Here is an 18,538-nt window from a genome sequence, read left to right as displayed (position 1 = left end):
TAAATCTATTAAAGGAATACAAAAACTGATAAACACAAAATTCAGTGTAGCAATTATCTGAGGTGATAGAAAGCAGAATACAGAAATAAGGACACTATTGTCAAGCTAGTTCACAGCCATGGGTGTTTATTATGTTACAAACAAAGCAATAAAGCAAGTAAGATGTATGGCATGATCGTGACCAGGTCGTGCTAAGTTCCTTCAGTTGTGCCCGACTCTGTGCGACCCCATGGGCTGTAGACCTATGGGATTCTCCAGGCAAGAATACTGGAGTGGGTAGCCATTCCCTTCTCCAGGGGATCTTCCCAACGCAGGGATCAAACCAGTGTCTCTTATGCATAACCTGCACTGGCAGACGAGTTCTTTACCATTAGCACCACCTGGGAAGCCCTGTAGCATGATTCAGTTCAGTTCAGCTCAGTCGTTCAGTCGTGTCCGACTCTTTGCGATCCCATGAATTGCAGCACACCAGGCCTCCCTGTCCATCACCAACTCCTGGAGTTCACTCAAACTCATATCCATCAAGTCAGTGATGCCATCCAGCCATGTCATCCTCAGTCATCCCCTTCTCCTCCTGCCCCCAATCCCTCCCAGTATCAGAGTTTTTTCCAATGAGTCAACTCTTCGCATGAGGTGGCCAAAGTACTGGAGTTTCAGCTTCAGCATCAGTCCTTTCAATGAACATCCAGGGCTGATCTCCTTCAGAATGGACTGGCTGGATCTCCTTGCAGCCCAAGGGACTCTCAAGAATCTTCTCCGACACCATAGTTCAAAAGCATCAATTCTTCCATGCTCAGCTTTCTTCACAGTCCAGCTCTCACATCCACATGACCACTGGAAAAACCGTAGCCTTGACTAGACAGACCTTTGTTGGCAAAGTAATGTCTCTGCTTTTCAATATACTATCTAGGTTGGTCATAACTTTCCTTCCGAAGAGTGTCTTTTAATTTCGTGGCTGCAGTCACCATCTGCAGTGATTTTGGAGCCCAAAAAAATAAAGTCTGACACTGTTTCCCCATCTATTTCCCATGACGTGATGGGACCAGATGCCATGATCTTCGTTTTCTGAATGTTGAGCTTTAAGCCAACTTTTTCACTCTCCTCTTTCACTTTCATCAAGAGGCTTTTTAGCTCCCCTTCACTTTCTGCCATAAGGGTGGTGTCATCTGCATATCTGAGGTGGCATGATTAATTGTAATTAATTCTGTACATCTGAGTTTCATTAAAAATGCGAACAGTTATATTAGTGATAACCCATTTACTCCGGCTTGAGGAAAAAAATAAAATCATATCCCTTTGTTTTACTTAACTATCTTTCTTATATCCTTTCTGATCTTTTGATGCATTCTGTAAGGACTGAATCAGAAGATTCAGTTCTCCCAAGTTGCCACAAGGTGTCACTGTTGAAAATATCACTAGGGAGCCACCCAGTGTGGTGTCATTCCATCTGCAATGATGCAGATAATGGGGCTGCCAGGGGACACTATAGATTCCAGGGGCTTAGAAAGGAGAGGACTGAGTTGACACTCGCTGCACTTACATTCGGGAGAAGGCGATGGCACCCCAATCCAGTACTCTTGCCTGGAAAATCCCATGGATGGGGGAGCCTGGTGGGCTGCAGTCCATGGGGTCGCTGGGAATCAGGCACGACTGAGCAACTTCACTTTCGCTTTTCACTTTCATGCACTGGAGAAGGAACTGAAAAACCCACTCCAGGGTTCTTGCCTGGAGAATCCCGGGGATGGGGGAGCCTGGTGGGCTACCGTCTGTGGGGTCGCACAGAGTTGGACCCGACTGAAGCGACTTAGCAGCAGCAGCAGCACTTACATTCACCAAAGAGTTCTCTTTCAAATCTTTTCATCGGGATTAAAGAGGCTGGTTTAGAGGAGTTTTCAAGGGTCAATTGTCTATCTGTCCTCCATCATGGTCAGTCCTACTCAAGAAAATCCTAATATTCTTTCTTGCCAACTGGTATATTAGGCTCGTTTATTAAGCTTTTGTATATTAAGATGATATACTTTAGTTTATTAGATATATTCTATCGCAGTGAACCTTAGAAAGGAAGAGGACAAAACTCATTCCTTTTGCTCCTTAGCTCTTTAAAAGCAACAATTTATATTCTAACCTGCCTCTGCTACATGTCTCCCATCTACATAATTAAAAGAGAAAGTTTAACTAGTTCTTTACAGAATCAAGAAGATTTATCTAAGATGACTTACTGTCTTCCCCCAGAAGACAGAGTTGTTGCTGGCAACCTTGGAGTAGTAATGCCTTTTGCTTTTAAAATAAGTGCTACCTTCTTGGCAAGCAACTGTGCTAATATTTGTAAAGTTTTCTTTAAAAAATACCTTCATATACATTTTCTCAACTATCATAAATATGAATATGCTCTGAAATAAGAGGGTTTGGTTTTTTTTTCTTATTTCTGTTCTTCAAGAAGAGCTCCCAAGAGATTGAGCAGGACCAGCTATGTAGTTTAGGGAACTCACAGCAAACCAAATATGCAATTAAAAAAAAAAACTTTTTGTTTATTTTTAGTTGTGCTAGGTCTTTGATGCTGCACATGGGCTTTCTCTACTTTCAGGGAGGAAGGGATACTCTCCAGTTGTGATGTGCGGGCCTCTCATTGCAGTGGCTTCTCCTGTGGAGCACGTGCGCTGGATGTGTGGGCTCTGTGGGTGCAGAATGGGGCTCAGTCATTGTGGCACGCAGGCTCTAGAGCACAGGCTCAGTAGTTGTGCTGCGCGGACGTAGTTGCCGCATGACATGTGGAATCTTCCCAGACCTGGGGTTGAACCCATCTCCCCTGCATTGTGCTGTGTTAAGTCTCTTCAGTCGTGTCTGACTCTGCAATGCTATGGATCGTAGCCCGCCAGGCTCCTGTCCATGGGATTCTCCAGGCAAGAATACTGCATTGGCAAGCAGATTCTTGACCCACTGGACCACCAGGGAAGCCCTGCAGTTTCTTTCCTAAAATGTATTAAGCATTTCAAGAGGGCATTAGCAGAGCCATTGAGCCAAGAGTGGACCCTCTGCAGCTCAGGACTTCACGTGAGCCCATGTGACTGCCCAAATGGCATATCCAAGCGACAGCCGTACGCCAAGCTGACAAATCACAAAACAGCTATAATTTTAATCCAGGCAAGTAGACCCTGATTTTTTTTTTCTGTTTTCTTTTGAAGTTTTTATTTTGTATTGAGGTATAGCCAATTAACAATATCATGATAGTTTCAGGTGAACAGTAAAGGGACTCAGCCATACATACATTAATATATGTATCCATTCTGCCCCAAACTCCCCTCCCATCCAGGCTGCTACATAACATTGAGCAGAGTTCCAACAAGGCCAATAGGTCCTTGTTGACAGACTCTGATGCTTTTTAGTGACCAGTATTATAGTTTCTCTACATCTGGAATGTGTTGCCTCCCAAAGTTGTCCCCAACAGTGCGAAAGGAGCTTTCACGTTTTAAAAGAACAAAACGAAAAGATAAGTTCTTCAATATGTGAACAGATTTAAGTTGGTAACATCTGAGATTTTGGCATCATTACATGAGTTCCTTAAAGAGGTAATAATTATGTTCCATTCCTCCAGATCTAAGAGGGTTGATGAGACTTGCTGTTTTAGTCACATTTAAACAAAGGAAAAAGACAAAAATGTTAGGTGATAAGAGCCCTTCTTAGTGACTGAAATGTGAGTCATGCATGGACTGTGACAGTTAGATTTTCCTAAAGATATGGAGGACATAATACCATTCTTATACTCAAACTACCAATCTCATTCACGTGTAATTGAATCAGGTTCCTTAGGGTCACCCGTAACTGGAAGGTTTAGAGTTACTTTTACATTTGTTGTATAATAGTGGATTTAGAGCCGTCAGTGCTGGAGGTGATGAAAACTTCGGAAAGCAGAGCCCTGAGAGGATGGAGGAATGGTTTAGGCTCATTTAGCTGTTAAAATTTAGAAAGGCAAGGTTTTGCTTTGCTTTTTTTTTTTTTTTAATTCCCAGACCCAATTCCCTTGAGACTAATTGTTAAGTTGCAGAACAGCACAATGTACATAGTTCAGGTTGTTCAGTTCCATAAAAGCATTCACTTAGATGGAAAAGAAACAAAGAAGTACAGTTCCTCTAGTAAGAAGTTTAATTAGCAATGTCATCTTCTACAGTACAGCAGGTATGTGCAGAAGAGATTGAGAAGGACGGATCTGCACTTTCTTTTCCTTGGGTTTTCTCAGGAAGCAAATTGTCACTCTAATAATACAGTGGCATTGCTGGTAGATTGATTCTTTTTTTTTTTTTTTTTTTTGCATTTTGGTCCACTACAAAAAGACATGTAGGAAAGCAGAAGATTATAGATGCAGGACTTAATATAAGTTTGTAATAAAAGGCAGAGGTGTTTAAATATGCTAACAGGAAAATGTGCTGCCTTTAGAATTATGAAAAGTGTTATTTGTTTATAAGCTGCTGAGCAAATCATTTACCACAAGTGTTCACCTGTGTGAGGCAGAGGTTTAAGGCAGTTTTTACATACAGTCCCATTCCTTTGCTTTCTTAGGAGACATCTTTTCTTGTCAAATGTATCCTTGAATGTTGAATGTGGTGCTCATCCCAACCAGGAAAGAGGGAAGGAAGGAAAGGAGGAAGAACAAGAAGGCAGTCACCTTTGATAGTGTTCTTTATACATCAGGCATTGTGCCATGACTATTCACATGTATTATTTAATATGTTAAGATTCATTAACATGAGTTTTGGATATTAAGCAACTGAAAGAAACCAATTGCTTGGGTAAGGTCAAAATAATTCAAGGAAAGTAGAAAGAATGATTATCAGAACAAAGTACTTTTAAAAGCCTCTTAAAATCCTTAAAGAGTGGACTCTAAAGCAGTCAAATATTTAAAATGGAGGCACAAAAATTTAATGACAAGATAAAAAGAAATGAGATCATATTAGAACAATCAGAAAATTCTTTATTATTATGGTCTGCTCCTACAGTTTAATCACTTTCTAAGGGAATGCAGCAAGCACTTTTAACACTTGAGTAGAAGACAGTTCAGACATAACTGCTTAAATAGGAGAACCAAGTGGGAAAGCTCCTTTGACTGAATACAGACTAAGAACAGTGGCTGGAGGGAACTTGACACTAGAAATTCTCCCTTCTCCCATTCCAACCTCTCCTCCACACCCAATTTTCTCTGTCATGTTTCAGAGACCCTGAGAATGACTTTCAAAGGTCTCTGAGTAACCTCATGCCATTTCTCCACCCTTCCTGCTTAAAATAGAGTTTTGCTTTTCTGTTCAAATCTTACCCAGTGAGAACCAGGCAAAAGTCTTATCCTCACTGGGGCATTCTTGTTGACCCAGCCTGAAAGCTTCTTGTCCACTTTTGATATTTGAATGCACATATTGCCTAGACTTTTCTTTGGTCAGTTTATCACCACAGTTGCTTTTAATCTATGGTCCAAACTCATTTGGGTTTTAAGCGTTGATGTATTTTGTCTTTGTAGCTGTTTTATAGACTCTCTACTGCCAGGGATTAGTTCGTACTTTTGTGTTCCTTTTGTTGTGTCTCATGGATTGTGAGCATGTATTTGTATTTAGATGGTGATTTTTTTTCCCCTAATGTACATTTGAAAAAGAAAGTTATCCTGAGATTTCTCTGGTGGTTCAGTGCCTGAGACTCCAGGTGTCCAATGCAGGGGGGCCAAGTCAGATCCTTGATGGGATACTAGATTCCGCATGCTGCAACTAAGATCCAGCAAAGCAAAATAAATAAATAATATATTTTAGAAAAAAGAAAAAAGTTATCCTCATTCATAAACATGTTCCATCCCTAGTATACATGTAAATGGTAACATGCAGGTTTTTATGTGCAAAATAAAGACACTGGGTCAATGCATGGAGAGCATGTGCTACTTAGAACTGGCTTTCTTTCCTAAAACTCACTACTGCCCAGCCCCTAGATCTCTGTGTGACCTGCACACTGAAACTTGCCAGGCTATTACCATTGCACGGGGCTTGAGGAGAGATACTGCAGCGGTGCCCTTACTCTCCACAAAGAAGGGGGGTGGTCGGCTTTGGCCTCTGCCCGCCTCTGATTTAGCTGCTCTGAGGGTGAGATGCTTATCAAAGTTCCATGACCAGCTGAAGAGGATGATTCTTCCAGACCGTTAGACTTCCTTACATGATTCTTCCTCAAGTGATTCTTCCTCTTTCAAATGAGCTTAGCATGAAAAAGGTAGAAGCACAATGAGAGTGATAGAACATATGCAGGTTTTCACTTGGTAAACTCCTGGTCCCATGAGCCAATAGACCCCAATCAAACAAGGTCTGGTTACATGTTCCTGACTCATTTGAGGAAGAAGTGATTGTATTGTCTAATAAGTATGTACACAGGGAAGAACAATTATATTAAGTTCAATAACAAACTTTTCTTCTTCTCCTTCTTTTCCCCTCCTCTTTTCTTCCTCCTCTCAATCTTTTCCTGACTCCCCTCCTCCTCCTCCTCCTTCTAATTTCAGGCCCTGGCATAAATTAAGAGTTTACTGAATGTCAGTGGTATAATCTGAATAAGTGAGAAGTGAAAGTCACTCAGTTGTGCCCGACTCTTTGCAACCCCGTGGGCTATACAGTCCATGGAATTCTCCAGGTCAGAACACTCCAAGTCAGCATGGGTAGCCTTTCGCTTCTTCAGGGGATCTTCCCAACTCAAGGATCGAACTTAGGTCTCCTGCATTGCAGGCAGATTCTTTACCTGCTGGGCCACAAGGGAAGCCCAAGAACACTGGAGTGGGTAGCCTATTCCTTCTCCAGCAGATCTTCTTGACCCAGGAATTGAACCAGGGTCTCCTGCATTGCAGGTGGATTCTTCATCTGAGCTATAAGGGAAGCCTTAATTTGAACAAAGGCAAGAGTAAGGTAAATTATGATCACTTAAACTCATTAGGTTAGAATTTTATGAATTGCAAATTTACAGGATAAGATAAAATACAGATTAAGATAAATAAGAAAGATTATAATTCATCATAAATTATCTTCCTTAAGTTTTCTATGTCTTTTTTGAATTTTTCTATGAAAGTATATAAAAAACGTGATATATTATCTATTAACTGACACAATCCCATGTATTCTTGCTTTTTCCTAAGAAACTATTGAATTGCTCTCAATATGGAAGTGGATCTTGCCCAGAAAATGAAAGGCCGGTAGGGGTCCGAGCTGCCATGTATTCCTTTATGGCTGGAGCCATATTCATCACAGTGTTTGGCAATCTTGCCATGATCCTTTCCATTTCCTACTTCAAACAGCTTCACACACCAACCAACTTTCTCATCCTCTCCATGGCGGTCACTGATTTCCTGCTGGGATTCACCATCATGCCATACAGTATGATAAGATCAGTGGAGAACTGCTGGTATTTTGGGCTTACGTTTTGCAAGATTCATTATAGCTTTGATCTGATGCTCAGCATAACATCCATTTTCCATCTTTGCTCGGTGGCCATTGATAGATTTTATGCTATCTGTTACCCTTTACAGTATTCAATCAAAATGACGATTCCAGTCATTAAACAGTTGCTGGTTCTCTGCTGGTCAGTCCCGGGGACATTTGCTTTCGGAGTGGTCTTCTCTGAGGCCTACGCTGATGGAATAGAAGGCTATGACATCTTGGTTGCTTGCTCTAGTTCCTGCCCAGTGATGTTCAACAAGCTGTGGGGCACCACCTTGTTCATGGCAGGTTTCTTCGCTCCTGGGTCTGTGATGGTCGGGATTTATGGCAAAATTTTTGCAGTATCCAGAAAGCATGCTCGTGCAATCAATAACTTACCAGAAAATCAAAATAATCAAATGAGGAAAGACAAGAAAGCAGCCAAGACTTTAGGGATAGTGATGGGCGTTTTTTTATTATGCTGGTTTCCCTGTTTTTTCACGATTTTATTGGATCCCTTTCTGAGCTTCTCTACTCCTGTAGTTTTGTTTGATGCTTTGACATGGTTTGGCTATTTTAACTCCACATGTAATCCCTTAATATATGGTTTCTTTTATCCCTGGTTTCGCAGAGCCCTGAAGTACATTTTCCTGGGTAAGATTTTCAGCTCACACTTACATAATACTAATTTGTTTACAGAAAAAGAAACTGAATAGACTTATTTGTATGAGTGGATAGAAGCAAAGGACTGGAATTTAGAAGAATGAAGTTACTTAATCTCTGTGTGTGGTGTGTGCGTGTATGTGTGACTTTGGCTACCATGGAAAGTTTTTAGTTTCTAAAACTTTGAGAGGAAAAAATAATTTTTTCTTTGAACCCCAAATCCTGTCTTTTCAGAATAGTTCTTATTGCTTATAGGTGGAGAGGAAAGAAGAAAATCATAAAGGTGAAGAGAAGGTAGGAAAAGCCAGGAAGGGGATGAAGGGAACACACACAAAGTTTTGTACTATTTGGAAGGAAGCAAAACACAGGCTGAGCTTGAGTATTGCTTTCCCCATTCTCACCATCACACACATTTTGTGTGATATTTTTTTTACATTGTCTTCCTCAGAGTCTGATCAGAGGTATTTTGAAACATCGACCACTAGAAATTATAGGTAAGTAAATATGGAAATAACAATTTCAAGAAGTCATATGCTGTCAAGAATCAATCATTTGATAGCTGAAATGTAAGCCTTTACTAGATTTTACAGTTGTGAGATTGAACCTTTTTTTTTTAATAAAATAAGAAATGCAAACTGTGTAACTGAGGCCCCAGATTCCACCCTCATTTCTATCCAAGAATCATCTTAATCGTGCAGTTGGCATTTTTTCTTTTTTCTATTTTCTGTTTTTCTATTTCACTAGCCAGAGAATTCCAGCCAGAGCTGTCCTTTCTTTCTCTGGCTCATTCACACTTTGTATGACTACTGGTGTTCTGATTTTTATGTGAAGTACATACCAAAAAAAGTTTGCATTTTTATTCAATCACTCGTTTTTGCTTAATATGTGTACATATATCTTTGAGTAATAGAGTAGCAGCAGAAGGAAGCAAAGAAGAAAGCTTCTATTTATGGTGGTACTTCTGGGTACAAGAAACTGTATACAGTATTTGCTAGTCAATGACTTTTAAACTATGATTGTGACCCATTACTAATTTGTAAAATCCACTTAGAAGTCTGCAACCAGTGGTGTGCTAGAAAATGTTTAACATCTGGCTCTGAAAAGAAAGAAAAAAGCCCAAATTTGTAGAATTTGATTTTTTTTTCCACTGAGCTGATTTCAAGGTATGAGTGTAATGTCAACAGGTTCTAAAATTCCTCAAAAGTTAACCTATTCCTGCACATGGACATGAGAGGTTCTAGTTTACCACTGACTGCAAAAAAACATTTTTAATGAAAAGCAAACCAGAATAGAAGAAAGTAGATAATTTCAGAATACACTTGCATTGAGGGTAAAGATCGCCTTATGAAGTTTTCGTTTTAATTGTATATACACAAATGCATTTGTGGATGTATTTTTTGTGTGTGTAAGGGCACTGTGTTTCACTGAAATTTTTTTTGTTTAATTTTTCCATTACATTATTTCAATGAGCAAATTTTTTCTCTTTTTGGCAATGTTTACATAACTCCCCACAAATGTGCTTCGATCTTAGTTCACTGCACAGATGACAATGAAACAGTGACTACCCAGCAGTCAGCTTAAGTGGTGTCTTGCCTGGCTGCCTGAAGACGGGCTGACCCATGTTCTCCCGACCTTCTCTCTCCCTTCCATCCTTGCTGTCCTAATGATAGGTTGGTCTCACCCTATACCCTATAAGGTAGAGGTGGAACAGTGCATCTTCTTTGAAATGGTGTTCTGTTTACAGAATGATAGTGTTTGTGATGGTGGTGGTTGTTTATTCTGGTTTTTAAGGATGAAGTAACAATTTGTCAGTCCTATCTGGTCCAAAAGTTTCTCACAATGCTTCTCTCTATTATAATCCTCCTCATATTTTTTTTTAAATTTTTATTTTTACTTTATTTTACTTTACAATACTGTATTGGTTTTGCCATACATTGACATGAATCCACCATGGGTGTACATGCGTTCCCAAACATGAACCCCCCTCCCACCTCCCTCCCCATAACATCTCTCTGGGTCCTCATATTTTAAAAATCACTCAAGTAGCTAAACATTCTACTCATTTATTCCCCTGTCACTGAAACATAATTTTCTTTGCACTTTTTAAAATTTATTTTGACCATATTTAGCTGTAGAGTTCAGAGGCACTAAGTGCATTCACACTGTCGTGCAACTCTCACCCCCATCCATCTCTCAAGTTTTTCACCTTCTTCAACCAGACTTTGTTCCTGTTAAAAACTCCCCATCCCCTTTCCCCACCTTACTATCCTCTACTCCGCAACCCTTGGCAACTACCAGAGTACTTCATGACTCTATGAATGTGACTATTCTAGGTATCTCATAGAAGTGGAATCATGTACAGTAGGCCCTCACCAGCCATCTACTTCACACATAGTAGTGTACACATGTCAGTCCCTATCTCCCAATTCACCCCACCCCTTCCCTCCCCTCTTAGTGTCCGTACATTTGATCTCTAAGTCTGTGTCTCAATGACTTTTTAGTTTCAGACTGTGGTCATCCTGGCTTGTTCACTAGTTCAAAGGCAGTAGTAACCCAGCATCCTATCTGCTTTCCTCCTTCTGCTGTTCACCCTGCATTCATTCCCAAAGTCAGTACTGTTTCCCCTCACACTCAGAATTTTATAGGCCATTATAGATGAGAAAGCTGAATTCAAGGGAAATTGAATGATTTGCCCCAGATTATACAATTTCCTATTGTATTGAAGCTGAAACTCCAATACTTTGGCCACCTGATGTGAAGAACTGACTCACTGGAAAAGACTCTGATGAAGATTGAAGGCAGGAGGAAAAGGGGACAACAGAAGATAAGATGGTTGGATGGTACCACTGACTCGATGGATATGGGTTTGAGCAGGCTCTGGCTGTTGGTGATGGACAGGGAGGCCTGGCATGCTGCAGTCCATGGGGTCGCAAAGAGTTGGACATGACTGAGCAACTGAATGGAACTGAACTGATACAATTTTCTTTAGAAGCAGAACTAGAACTTAGCTTTCTGGACTTCTTGTTCAGTGTTCCTGATTTACGCTAGTTTTTATCAAGATTTAATGGGATTGTCTATTTTTGTTTTTTTAACTAAGGATTCTATTAAATTGGAACAAATCACTGAAACAAAAATAAATACTTTTCTCCCATCCCAATATTTTCTCATTTCATCCAGGAATCAAAGTGTAAACTGAGGCCTTTTATGATTCGGACAATTATTTCTACTTTGGATATCAGCCAACATTTACTTTAGCTACATAAAGTGAAAAATGAAAGTGAAGTCGCTCAGTCGTGTCCGACTCTTTGCGACCCTGTGGACTATAGCCCACCAGGCTCCTCAGTCCATGGGATTCTCCAGGCAAGAATACTGGAGTGGGTTGCCATTTCCTTCTCCAGGGGATCTTCCCGACCCAGGGATTGAACCCAGGTCTCCCGCATTGCAGGCAGACGCTTTAACCTCTGAACCACTGGGTAAGTCTATATGTTTTTAAGATACAGAAATTTTATTACCCTATTTTACCAGAATGAAGGCCAAATGACCATGAAATTGATATGAAATTGTCATCCTTTATTCGGAAAAAAAAAAAAAAGCACTGAAAACTATCTGGGATATTAAAAATAGACAGAATAGGTTAATATCCCTCAGGAAAGAGAGGTCAAAGAGCAATTCCACTGGGGCTGTGCACATAGTTTCCCTCTAGGAACTCCTGAATCTGTGTTCTTCACTCCAGTCCTCTGGAGAGAAGAGATAAACTTTTATGAGTCAGATATCTCAGTCCTTGACACTACACTCTCTACAATCCTGACCTGATGCCTGCAAAGCCACCAGAAGAGACACAGTGATTCACAACTAACTTACCAAGAGAGGGAAGGTACTGAGTCAACAAAAAGAATTAGAAATGTACTATCTTAGTTTTTTTTTAAATCTGATTTATTCTCTTCTCCAAAATAACTGAATAACAGTAACTAAATTTTACAAAGAACACAAAATTGTTACAAATAGCATGAAAGAGAGAAGGCAGGATTTTTTTTTCTATCTGCAAAATAATTATTATGAAAAAAAGTCTTAGATTTTACATCAAAATGGCAAGGTTTAAAGTCTCTATGTAGTGTCATTTTTAAAATGTTTTTGCAGTTAACAGGAACTATGCAAGACATGATTTATAGTAAGTGCAAGTTACATATGTGTTGTAATAATGTTAAAATGCACTCTCCTCTTTGATAATATATCTAAATAAAAAGCTCTTGGTATATACTATTTAAGTCACTGCCAGGCACTACACATTTCACTTTTGATATTTTTTCTCTTGCAAGCAACATTTACTTAAGTTAGTCTGTCACTGTTTTTATTCCTCAAGATTATCCACCCATTTCATACTCAGAGTGTCCAAACTAAAAGTACAGCTTCTTCATTGTCTAGAACCATTCTTCCAGAATTCAATGGTCATGTAAATAACATATTATCCTGCCAAAATGTGCATTGGGGGAGGGTTCTGAGATTTTTCATTTCCAAAAATGTTCCCAGGAGATTATGTCATTCATAGCTGATTACAGGCCATAATTTAATTAGCAAGGACTGTATGAAAGAAATATGAACAGATGAAGCCATAGACTTTCTTACTGATATCATTATTTCCCATTCTTGGAGACTAAACAATCGTGGGAAGCTTATTGCAGCAGGAACCGAAAGATCTGGATTGCAATGTTAGTTACAGCATTTAGTAACAACTGTTCCCTCAAGACCTTGGTTACTTTCTATACATGCAAAAGTTGGGAGAAGGCAATGGAAATGTGCCTTTCAAGTAATTTAAAAACTTTAAAGTATCCAAATTTTTGTTGGCTGGGTTTCATGTGGAATATTGTATGTTTAGGGAGAGGATTTATTAGGTACTTTCTAAATAAGCCATAAAAAAGAACAAATTTGAGTAAGCTTTAGTGAGGTGGATGAAGTAAGTCAGAAGGAGAAAAACAGTGTATTAACGCATATATACGGAATCTAGAAAAATTATATTGATGAACCTATTTGCAGGGAAGGAATGCTGATGCAGACGTAGAGATTGGATGCAGACGTAGAGATTGGACTTGTGGACACAATGCAGGAGGGAGAGAGTGGGATGAATGGAGAAAGTAGCATCAGCTACTTTATATATACACTATGAGGTGTAAGATGGATAGCTGGTGAGAAGTTGCTGTGCAGCACATAGAGCCCAGCCTGCTGCTCTGTGATGACCTGGAGGGATGGGAGGAGGGAAGGGGAGGGTGGTTAGGGAGGAAGGAAATGTATGTATAATTATGGCTGATCTGAGCTGTTGTATGGCAGAAACCAACACAACATCATAAATTTTTTAAATATTTAAATAAACAAGATTTACTGTTTCCCTAATGATTTAATCTTTCTCAAACCAAATGTCTTTAATACCATGAGACAAAGTGCCTATTATGTAGGTTTCTTAATGTGTTAAAATTAATTTCTTTCCATTTAATTCAGCAAGCTATTACTGCTTACCTGAGATGAACACAGCTCTGTACTAAGTGTTGCCAGGCTTAGATAGTCAAGGGCATTTTATCTCATTAACTGTAAACTTCTCAAAAAATTGAATTGTAAATTAATGTAATGCATATTTTTAAAGTGTTGTGCTAGGAAAAGGATAAAATAAAAGGCATTTGAAATCAAAGTCAGCTGTAAAATGAGGAAGACAATATAACTCTAAGATCTTTAGTCATCCCAATGGTCCAACTGGGAGAGTGGAAAAAGGTTTCTAGAAGGAAATGATATTTGAGCTGAGCCTTCAGACTTTCAAGAGATGAAGGGTCAGGTGGAGAAAAGGGGACTGGCCAAACCACAGGTGTTTGCAGGGGATATAGAGACTACATGACCAAAGGTTGCTGGAGTATTGTAGATTGAAGGGAGGAAGGGTTACACCCGGGGTTTCCATGCCAACAGATGCTGAAAAGATTTATCATTTATCACAGGCAAACTAGTGCTCCGATGTTCCAGCCAAGGCATGTTTTTCCAGACTGTTTCCATGTATCCACCAAAAAAAGTACACATCGACGTGATAAAACATTTATTTAGATCAATTTCTGTTGGATCTCATACTTCTTTGATATAGTAAAGATTTTTCTCTTCTATTTGTCTTTCAATAATGCTGTAGTTTATGGCTATTTATGAGAAAGATATTTACTATGGTTTTAATTTTCACTCTCCTTTCTCTCCCTGCTCTCTGACATGGAGGTCTCTCTGCCTGTTTCTGGTATGTATTTACTGTCAGTTAAAATATTTTTCCTGCTCTCAGATGTTTTTAAGAAGACTGTTTTCAAGGTGTTATCTCTGCCCATTGCCAACTGTCATATGGTTTTATGAAGCTTACTTACGGACTGTGATTCCATTTATTTGGAATATATTAATCATTTGTCATAGAAATCAGTCACAAAAAAAATTTTTTTTCTTCTTTTTATCTTAGTTTCAGCACAGCATTTGAATGCAGTCTGCTTATTGCCATCCCTGGAATGGTTTCCAAAAAGTTTCTGTTATTGTAGTCTTCAAATATTCATTATGGTCTATGTAAGATGTTAGAGAACTTACAGAAAAGATTCAACATCATGGATTTTTGCAAAATTTAAACTTTTGTTTATCTTTCCTGTTATACTACATGTACCATTTACACTGCTGCAATATAGATACTCTTCAAATTTTGAAATTACTCATAAAATCATACTTTTATCTTTATTTAATAAAAATATTAACACAAATCTGCTGTTTGAATGGCATCTGCTTTTTAAGCTAAGCATGATTTTGGAGCTTTAAAAAATAGAATTTATATTTGAGACTTGGAGTTTAAGATTTTTTTTTAATAGATACTATAAAAATTGTCATTATTATCTGACCAATGGAGAGAGAAATGGAATAGTTATTATTGGTGTTAGTTCCAGGTTTTTAAATTGGTTCTAGTTTCAGTAAAAAGTCTCTTTCTCCTAACTGAAAGACATAAACAGAGACATTCAGAAAAGTCTACATTTTGAGAAGTGGATTTGAAAATTTATATAGTTCTCTTAAGCAGTTTTCTAACAGCTGAAATACTTTAGGCTTCAGCCTTAGATGCCAGGAAGCATGGAACAATCAAAATGTAAAGGAGAAAGTGAAAGCACATTATCTATCAACCTTATCTAAGTTCAAACAAATAAAAAATTAAAACATTTAATTTGAGTTAGTATATTAAAGAACTAACAACACTAATGTTTATTTTCCTTTGCTAATCCATCTGATATGATTTTTTTCAACAGATAAAAAGGAGGAAAAACTAAATTTGGATAATAGTGTACTTGGCCTGCATGTTCATGGACTTAGAAGTATGTAAGTGTAGATGTAAGTTGTAAGTCCCCCACATAGCATTTTCTTTAATTTTTCAGAGTATGTGGATCAGCAGGAAGAACACTTCCAACTCCACAAAGGTAAGGCGCCAAACAATGCATAAGGGACGTTAAAGCCAGTATAACCCCATCCTGGCTTCCCTGATGACTTAGCAGGTAAGGAATCCACCAGCAACGCAGAAGACACAGGAGACATAAGTTCAGTCCCTGGGTCGGGATGATCCCCTGGAGCACGAAATGACAACTCACTCCAGTATTCTTGCCTGGAAAATCCCGTAGATAGAGCAGCCTGGCGGGCTACAGTCCATAGGGTTGTAAAGAGTTGGACATGACTGAGAACACATATAACTCCATCCTAACAGGGCCCTGGAGCACTGAGTTTGTTCTTATGCCACCACTGCCACCATCTCCCAAAGGCATTTACCTGAAACCCCTGCATCGGGTTTTTTTTGTTTTTTTGTTTTTTCCTTTCACTGATACCTTCATATCTGTATCTGGACTCAAAATCCTTAGGTCTTATCTCACTAACCTAAAGGATCAGGAAAATATGTTTAGAGAAAATCTCTCAGGTCTGCCTCTCTAAATGCTACTCTGGGTGTAATTCTTTTATAGCAGTATCAGAAATAATTTAATATAGAAAGATACTTTCATGAACTGAGTTCCTGAATTATCCGATTCTTTTCAGCAAAGTTATAAATGTGTTGAAACAGTTGCTTTCATTGGAACAACGCAAGTATTTTTAAACAGCCATAATTTCACATTTATGTATATACTTATTCATTCATAAAAATGCATCTAGTGCCTGCTACAAGCATTAACCTAAGTACTGAGAATTCAGGGAAAACAAGATAGACTAGTTCTTTGCCTCCCAGTAGAATAAGAGAAAGGCATGCCTATGATCAATATGAGTCGTGTGAGATTTGATTGGTCAAAGTGTGAATAAAGAAGGATGAAATGAATAAAGAGAAGGATGCAATAGAATAAAATTGACTAAAACAGGAAAGAGCGAGTAGTTGAGGTTTTTCACTTTCGAATGCAGCAAACAACTCAGAAAGTAAGCACCATTTATATAATTTTAAATATTCAAATATATTATAATTGAAATGAATTAATGACAGATGACTTCATTGTACTTTCAGGGCTGAAATTTCCTGGAATCATTTTAAGAGGAGAAGAAACATTGACTTACCTTCCAAAAAAGGAGTTCAAAGAGATAAAGCACCATGGATCTAACGTATATTCCTGAAGATTTATCCAGTTGTCCAAAATTTGGAAATAAATCCTGTCCTCCCACCAACCGCCATTTTCATATTCGAGTAATAATGTACTCAATTATGATCGGAGCCATGTTCATCACTATCTTTGGAAACTTGGTTATAATCATTTCCATATCGCATTTCAAGCAGCTTCATTCTCCAACAAATTTTCTGATCCTCTCCATGGCAACCACAGACTTTCTGCTGGGTTTGGTCATTATGCCATATAGCATGGTGCGATCAGTAGAGAGCTGCTGGTATTTGGGGGATGGCTTTTGTAAATTCCACACAAGCTTTGACATGATGCTAAGTCTGACCTCCATTTTCCACCTCTGCTCCATTGCTATTGATAGATTTTATGCTGTGTGTTACCCTCTACACTACACAACCACAATGACCATCTCCATGGTAAAGTGGCTGCTGGCATTTTGCTGGTCAGCCCCTGCTCTTTTTTCTTTTGGTTTAGTTCTATCCAAGGCCAATGTTTCTGGTATGCAGAACTATGAGATTCTTGTTGCTTGCTTCAATTTCTGTGCACTTGCTTTCAACAAATTTTGGGGGACAATATTGTTCACTACATGTTTTTTTACTCCTGGCTCCGTTATGGTTGGTATTTATGGAAAAATATTTATTGTTTCCAGACGACATGCTCGAGTTATAGACAACATGCCTGGAAACACAAAGGGGGAAGTGAGAAAAAACTTATCCAAGAAAAAGGATCGCAAAGCAGCCAAGACCCTGGGCATAGTAATGGGTGTGTTTCTAGCTTGCTGGTTGCCTTGTTTCCTTGCTGTTTTGATTGACCCATATCTAGGCTACTCCACTCCCATGAAAGTACTTGATCTTTTAGTGTGGCTTGGGTACTTCAACTCCACTTGCAATCCTCTCATTCACGGCTTCTTTTATCCATGGTTTCGGAAAGCTCTTAAATATATAGTGTCAGGAAAAATATTTAGCTCCCATTCAGAAAGTGCAAATCTGTTTCCTGAAGCACATTAATAAAAAGGCCATTACAAGTGAATGGAGTATTGAAAGTGAGATTATTATTATTTTGACCTGAAGCATGTATGTTACATCCCCAAGTCACGGCAAATATTATTTTACTAAATTTCAATAATTCTAGATCCAAGAATAATGTAATAATATAATTCAAGTATATAGGTTCAAATTGTGTCTTGATGCATAATATGCAGTAAGGACTACTTCATTCATTACAGTTTTTATTCCCTGTACTTGTTATATGCACCATGAAATTAAGACATTTGCTCTTTGAAGGAAAGCTATGAGAAACCTAGGTAGCATATTAAAAAGCAGAGACATCACTTTGCTGACAAAAATCCATATAGTCAAATCTATGGTTTTTCCAGTAATCATGTATGGATGTGAGAGTTGGATCATAAAGAAAGCTGAATGCCGAAGAATTGATGCCTTTGAACTGTGGTGTTGGAGAAGACTCTTGAAAGTCTCTTGGATTGCAAGCAGATCAAACCAGTCAATCCTAAAAGAAATCAATCCTGAATATTCATCAGAAGGACTGGTGGTGAAACTGAAGCTCCAATACTTTGGCTACCTGATAGGAAGAGCTGACTCATTGCATTCATTAGAAAAGACCCTGATACTGGGAAAGATTGAGGGGGCAGGAGAAGGGTTGGCAGAGGATGAGATGGTTAGATAGCATCACTGACGCAATGGACATGAATTTGAGCAAACTCTGGGAGATAGTGGAGGACAGAGGAGCCTGGTGTGCTGCAGTCCATGGGGTCACAAAGAGGTGGACACAACTTAGTAACTGAACAACAACAATTTGTTGGTAGAAAAGCAAATG

General features: G+C 38.8%; 2 protein-coding genes across 2 annotated transcripts; both read left to right on the top strand.

Annotated features, from left to right (window-relative positions):
* The first annotated feature begins 3,459 nt into the window (after nt 1-3,459).
* Nucleotides 3,460-8,137, top strand: LOC138089826 (trace amine-associated receptor 2). The gene is made up of 2 exons (XM_068985379.1): nt 3,460-3,495; nt 7,151-8,137. The coding sequence occupies exon 2, from the start codon at nt 7,217-7,219 to the stop codon at nt 8,135-8,137; it is 921 nt and encodes a 306-aa protein (XP_068841480.1). The 5' UTR covers nt 3,460-3,495; nt 7,151-7,216.
* Nucleotides 8,138-16,680: 8,543 nt separating this feature from the next.
* LOC138089830 (trace amine-associated receptor 3) lies at nt 16,681-17,712 on the top strand. Its single transcript, XM_068985388.1, has one exon. It carries the CDS (start codon nt 16,681-16,683, stop codon nt 17,710-17,712), a length of 1,032 nt encoding a protein of 343 aa, XP_068841489.1.
* Nucleotides 17,713-18,538: the final 826 nt, after the last annotated feature.

This window comes from Capricornis sumatraensis, chromosome 13, assembly GCF_032405125.1.
Source record: "Capricornis sumatraensis isolate serow.1 chromosome 13, serow.2, whole genome shotgun sequence".
NCBI lineage: Eukaryota > Metazoa > Chordata > Mammalia > Artiodactyla > Bovidae > Capricornis > Capricornis sumatraensis.
Note: the sequence above shows the minus strand (reverse complement) of the source record. Positions and strands in the feature narration are given on the sequence as shown.

Excerpts from the sequence above, each read along its gene's own strand:
- LOC138089826 (XM_068985379.1), top strand. The coding sequence starts at position 7,217 with ATGTATTCCTTTATGGCTGGAGCCATATTCATCACAGTGTTTGGCAAT.
- LOC138089830 (XM_068985388.1), top strand. The coding sequence starts at position 16,681 with ATGGATCTAACGTATATTCCTGAAGATTTATCCAGTTGTCCAAAATTT.